Below are 6,877 nucleotides of genomic sequence, written 5' to 3'. Positions count from 1 at the left end.
TAGATCTACTCCAGCGATCGATCGTCACTTTCGATGATCTGATCAGACTCTCCTTCTCTGATGTCTTCAATGCTTTATGTTCACTATTTTTAATTCAGCAACTGAAGTTTTCTTCCATATCAAATTTCAAATTTGAAAAACTTGAAAGGTCTGTTTGGCCAAAGGGTTAGCTGCAATCCTTGTTCTGCATTAAGTTTATTATATTCGGCTCTAAAAAATATATTGATGTATATACTCGATAAAATTTCTCAAAAAAAAATACTCGACAATTTATGAATATTTCTCCAGTAAGGCAGTAATATTTATTGTACATAACCAAACATCCCCAAGTATCCATAATTACTTTCTATTTTCTTAACCGAAACTTCAAAACATTTTATCGCTTAAAATACATGTTAGATTTAAAAAAAAAATTACTAAAACATTTTTCAACAAGATCCATTGTAGATATTTTTCGTCGTACTTTATTACACTATCTGGAGTAATAAAAACACGACCATTTATTACATTATTTCAACCTCTTACTACATTGTTTCACTCTCTTATTACCAGTGGCGGAGTTGGGATGCATTGTCACCAGGGTCACACTTTCTATAATGATAAACAATTACATACCAAAATAACTTACTAAGCGGACAAAATGATATTAGTTAAAATAACCCAAATAATCAGTTATAAAAACAAACATATTACAATTTGACAAATAACAAATAAAATATTACATATATTAATTTTTTTAAAAAAAAGTGAGTGGGGTCACTTGACCCCACTCTACCGCCTATCTCCGCCACTGCTTATTACATTATCTCGGCCACCTATTACATTATTTTCTCAATGAACTAGACTTCTTTCACATTGTATTTATAGGAGTGTCCAAATTGTCTGTGGCAAGATAAACTCGTTGGAATCGAGCTCATGGTAGTGAGACAAGTTGGAATTTGCTCTCATTGTCGCTGGAAAACAAAAATTCAGCAAAATCCAAGTTGGGGATTTTCTAACGATTTCGACAACTATGCACAAACCTTTATTAAATTGTTTCAATATCTTATTAAGTTGTGTTAAGCATTTATTACATTGTTGCATACTCTTGTTATTTTCATATATATTTAGCCGGCAAGGGTATTGATATTTATGGATAAATAGTTGTACGAAAGTTTAGCATTTTTTGAAAATTTTCTTATGCCGACTAAAGCGCTCACTCCTTTGAAATAACAATATCAGGTTGGACTTAGAATTCCATTGGAATGGATGGTCTTGGGAAGAAACGATTCATCGCACGATAGATTGATTTGAAATTGAACTTTTCCTTTCGGAAGGACATTCAAGCAGACCGTTTGAACGGAACGGGGAAGCTAATATGTGAATCTTCAATGATGTTAGGATGAATTATGGTCGTGATACAATTGATTCAGACAGTAGCATTTTTATATTTTCTGTTGCCCACTTTTATGTCCTAGCAATTACATCTTGGCATGTTAAAACAAAATAGATTAGAGAAAAGGTTCATTTCTTCTACTATCTTCTGGTTAGGAAAAAGAAAAAGATCAAGAAATCATCAACTCGCATTGCCAAAATAAAAGAGACTGAAATATACATTTTGCCCTAAAACCATACGACACAGGAGTGTACGGTTCAAATATCATCATTCCAGTACATGATTTTTTTTTTTGAATAGTTGTAATATAGACAAGTTTGCCTTGCCAAATTCCAGAAGACAATACAGCATTTGCATGGACACTTCACTTAATAGTTGCCAACGACAACGAGTAAAGCCCTTTTCGCTCCCACAGCAGCAAATCATACATGCAGTCTCCACAACAGTCAGCCAAATGTAATCAGGGTGAATGCAGTCTTTCTAGCTTAGCTTTGGCTAAATCCAGTTGTTCTGTCAAATAATCAGAATCGAGAAATATCTCATAAGAGCTTATCAACAACACACACAGAAGACTTGTGTTAGAATGAGCAGAAGATTCTCTTACTCTGTTCAGATGTTGTTGCCTTCTGAATAGTAGTACGGAAGAATAGGTTACCATTTTTCTGATAGACAGGCTGAAATCAAAAGAAAACACGCTTATTTCTCCATGCACAAACGAGTCTTTGGCCACCAAAATGACCAGAAGAAGGGGCAACCTTCAGCTCTAGTTCCAAAAGAAAATAAAAAAATATCTTGATTCTTGAGTTGCTTAGATGCACAATGAAAACAGGAACCCCCCGCCTAAATACAAAATGCCAGTGTTTATCTAGAGTTACTCGTCACTGTTTCATTTTCAAAACCTAGCTGGGTTAATTTTATCAAATTATCAAAGATAATTTTTTTAGAGGCGGCAGGAGGTCTTATTTTCAATCCATTACCTCTGAGTTCTACACCGTATTTACTTATTATTCTTCTAAGTGAAGAGGTCTTTCGTTGCTGATTATTAGTTAGTCTTACCATTGAAATCACAGTCTTTGAAGAGTTATAGAATATAAACCCGCATGTTCAACAAGGAGCCTATATAAATCTGTATTTTCCTCAAAGGCATGTAATATGCATGTCTTGGATGCTGTCTTTCTTTCTCCGTTAACTTTAAGGGATGCAGAATGCTCTGAACACCCAGTGTTACATTCCCATTCTTTTCTCTCTACTAATTCATTCTTTTATGAGAATACAACTCCTACCACCTTCCCTCATTCTCAACTCATACCCTGCACACATAATTATACTCCAAAGGCAAATATAGTTTATCCACATTAAAATCGCCAGCTAAAGTACTGAGGTTATTGTCAACAGCAACGCGAACAACCTCTATTTCAAATTGCTAGATATACCATAACTCCCATATTTTCCCTCTCAAAATGCAATACCAATACTATTACCCCACAGTCTCTCCATGTCTCCGTGCAATTCATCCAGGATAGTTGTTGAAAAAAAATCATCCAGGATAAACCTTCAAAATCTTAATCCCTTCATTGCCATAAAATTTCAACATCTTAGTTCCTTGAATCCAACTTCCTCATTCCCTCAAACCATAAAATATTTAAGCCATAAATCAATATGCAAATCCAAAAATATCTTTTTTACGAACAAATCCATAGACCTAAGAACAATAACATGGAAAAGAGGCTCTTTTAGGCTGTTTCAAGTTTTACCCATAACAGAATATATAAACCTAAGTACGACAACATTCCACATTTGTCTTGCACCAAATCCACCATCTAAAATCAAATGCAAAATTAATCTAAAGAAACAAAGAAATTAATGATTTCAAAAAGAAATTACCCGAGAAGAGGAAAGATTGTTCAGCTCGGCTACTGCAACCTCGTGGCTTCTCACCTGATGCAACCAGAAAATCCCAAAGCCGTAACTAAATACATATATAGACTCAAGGGTAGAGTGATCAGAGGAGGAAATACCTGCTTTACAAGATCGAATTGAGGGTCCGTTGTTGTTCTGATGGAGGAGGTGTTGGTGACTGCCGCCATACCGTCTTCCTCTTCCCCTTGCGCCTTCACACGTCAAGTCACTACCCAAAGCGGATGGTCTCGATTTGGAAGTAAGAAAGTTAAAAAATAAAAGGATTTTATTTTAATGGAAAAATGCAACCACACCACTGAACTTTTAGGTGTTTCTAAAACACCCCTGAAGTTTTGAACTTTTTTTTAATCCATTGATGGCGGCTGCCAATTTCTCTTGGACTTTCAAGTACTTACTAGGTTTCTCTCCTCGATCGTTGTTTGGGAGATGGCTTGGTTTCTAATAAGATGTATGATCGACGTCCCATCAACACGTATTGGATTTCATGTTTTATGTTCGAGAACTTATATGTACAATTTCGATAGATATAGATCTGGATGTAGATTTATTTTCATATCAGCTTGAAGGACTACTTAATCAACTATCTCCATCTTGTCCAAATTCTTAATCTCCTTCACTAGCACAGAGTGTTTTAGGCTCCAATGCTTTGGCTTGCTCTCTATGCATATGCACACAATGATTCTCCATCTTGTCCAAATTCTTAATGTCCATCACTAGCACAGAGTGTTTTAGGCTCCAATGCTTTTCCTTGCTCTCTATGCATATGCACACATTGATTCAGTAAAATCAATGGCTTGGTTTCAAATAAGATGTATGATCGACGTCCCATCAACACATTCTGGATTTCATGTTTTATGTTCGAGAACTTATATGTATAATTTCGATGGATCTTGATCTAGATCTATTTTCAGATCAGCTTGAAGGACTACTTAATCAACTATCTCCATCTTGTCCAAATTTTTAATCTCCCTCACTAGCACAGAGTGTTTTAGGCTCCAATGCTTTGGCTTGCTCTCTATGCATATGCACACATTGATTCAGTAAAATCAGTATCAGAAATACACATCCCAAACATGTCAACAATATTGTTCACTTTAGGTTCTTCGATTTCTGAGAATACATTAGGCCCGCTTGGCTTTGTTTCTCCTTATCCCAACATGTCAATAATATTGTCTGTTTTGGGTTGTTCGGTTTCTGATGATACATCTAGTCCGCACGGCTTTATTCCTATTTAATCTAACTACTACAGGCCAAAGCCCAACTCATTGGGTTAGGAAAAAGCCTTGTTGCATGTTAAGGGTGGATGTTACCCATATAAACCATTTGGTTGGCTTTGTCCTAACGGATGTGGGACTTTTGAGTCATAATATTCCCCTGCACTTATGGGTTGGGTTATGTCAAACCCAATAAGTGGAGTAGAGGTTACGTCCAATAGGATCGAATCACTCCAATACCCTATCAGAAATCCGCACCCCAAATATGTTCTCAATAATATTATCTGCTTTGGGTTGTCTAGTTCTCAAGAATACATTAGGTCTGCACTGCTTTATTCCTTCTTAGCCCTAGCAATTACAGGCCAAAACCCCATGGATCATAACCCAACTCACTTGAGTTAGGAAAAGGTCTTGTTGCATGTTAAGAGTGGACTTTGTCCATATAAATCATTTGATGGATAAACATAACACACAAAGGGTATCCATATCAATCATGGCAGATAGTAATGAATCACCATAACAAAGATAACAGTATAATTTGCATACCTCCAAAAATCATCATAAAGGGCATAAAAATGGCTTTAGAAATTAGAACGAAAATGATATGTGTCTATAATTTTTCATAATCTAAGTGGACAACTCAATTAGCATGCCACCTTAAGATTAATTAAAAAAATTGAAAAAGTCACTCTCTCTCTTGCCTCTTTCTCCCTCCTCTCTTTCATAGCTTCATAGGGTTTTATTTTTGTCATTCTTCTCTCTCTTTTTTCCCTTTTTGTCTCTCTCTTTCTTCTCTTGCCCCAACTTGGTTTCACTTATACTTTCTCTCTCCTCGAATCAGGTGTGAGAACAACTTGGGATACAGATCTACTCCAAAAAAAATAGACTTTTGTCTCAACTATAGAATGTTACTAATATTCCATTTTTTCATCATTTTTCAAGATGTTTATTTCATTTGAGATTTGATTTAAACTTGATTTTGATCCACTCATGGTTGGAAATAGGTGAACTTTTAACAACCAAGGAAGTACGGAAAAACGCAAATCTTATGTTTGAGATATGAAAAAAAACGAAGTAAGCACCAGTGACCTATTGCATTGATAATGTAATTAATTACATTAACAGTCATTAATTGTGTAATAAGCCACTAGTGAGCTAAATAAGTAAGCAATGACAAATTTAATCACCAATGGCTTATTACATTGACAAGGTAACTAGTCACATTCAATGTTTAATAAGCTATTGCCAAGCTTAATCAGTAAACATTGTCAAGTTTAATCACCAATGGTTTATTACATTGATAGTGTAATAAACCACTGGTGATTTTAATTAGCAAATGAGAATGAAATACTCTGCCATACTGAAGTATGTTTGGACACAACTGTTGAGGAAAAATGAAAGAAGGACAAGAGATATACATCATCAGTAGCTTCCTCACACCCAAAAATGACGATTTCGTCATCCGACCACTACCACCTCCCAAAGAACCCCCAGTTAACCAAAAGTGAAACCCAATCAAGCTCAGCCTCCAACAACCATTTAGTCAACCGGAATCATATTGCGAAATTTTGGGTACCGTCGAAAAAACTAGCTTTATCTGACCGTTTCCAACGACAATTCGTCACACCGTTGGTACCAAACGACTCATCAGAAAAAGGACTATCATTTCCAACCAAGATCTGACCAAAACAATAGTCGGAGGAAGAAACCCGACTTTGACTGTGGAAGCATCATGTGGAGAGGGAGAGAGAGAAAGGTGGAGAGAGAGAAATTTGAAACGATAAGAGATAAAGACTAGGTTTTAATTTAAGATTATTTCAAATTTAAAATTTGAAATAGCACAGACAGTATATTACATGACAAGCCATGTCATTATGTATATTTATGGACACTAAAATTATGGATGTGTAATTAAACCGAAATTAGAATGACCAATAATATATGTTTTTTTTTTGGGATTTTTATCCATAAGGACAAAACTTAAAGTTGTATTCCAACAAGGACAATCTAAAAAAAATTTAGAAAAAATGACAAAGTTTAGCAACTTATCAAAATACTCTCCCTCCTTCTTCTTCTTTCTCCTCCTTTCTTCTTACATCACCATATCAGAAGTTGGTCGTTCGACCATCATTTTCGAAGAACGAACTGCCAAAATGAAGCTCTAGATCAGCTCGATCGAAGCTCAATCATCACCAATAGTAGAAAATTACTTGAGTCGCTGAAAAAACTTCATGAAATCATGGTCACCATTTGAAAAAGAGCTAGATCCGTCCAATATAGACAATGCCGGCGACCAACAACGCTTCCAATCAACTCCACAGACCAAGGCGCATCACCTTTGAGGTTTTATTGTTTTTTCGAACTTTTT

At 35.6% G+C, this 6,877-nt stretch overlaps 1 protein-coding gene across 1 annotated transcript; it reads right to left on the bottom strand.

Moving 5' to 3' along the window:
• Window positions 1-1,568: 1,568 nt before the first annotated feature.
• LOC119997585 lies at window positions 1,569-3,550 on the bottom strand. The gene is made up of 4 exons (XM_038844709.1): window positions 3,394-3,550; window positions 3,260-3,313; window positions 1,980-2,049; window positions 1,569-1,885 (listed from the first exon to the last, which is right to left on the bottom strand). Exons 1-4 carry the CDS (start codon window positions 3,460-3,462, stop codon window positions 1,836-1,838), a joined length of 243 nt encoding a protein of 80 aa, XP_038700637.1. The 5' UTR covers window positions 3,463-3,550; the 3' UTR covers window positions 1,569-1,835.
• Between the last annotated feature and the right edge of the window lie 3,327 nt (window positions 3,551-6,877).

Source organism: Tripterygium wilfordii, chromosome 4, assembly GCF_013401445.1.
Source record: "Tripterygium wilfordii isolate XIE 37 chromosome 4, ASM1340144v1, whole genome shotgun sequence".
NCBI classification, from domain to species: domain Eukaryota; kingdom Viridiplantae; phylum Streptophyta; class Magnoliopsida; order Celastrales; family Celastraceae; genus Tripterygium; species Tripterygium wilfordii.
Note: the sequence above shows the minus strand (reverse complement) of the source record. Positions and strands in the feature narration are given on the sequence as shown.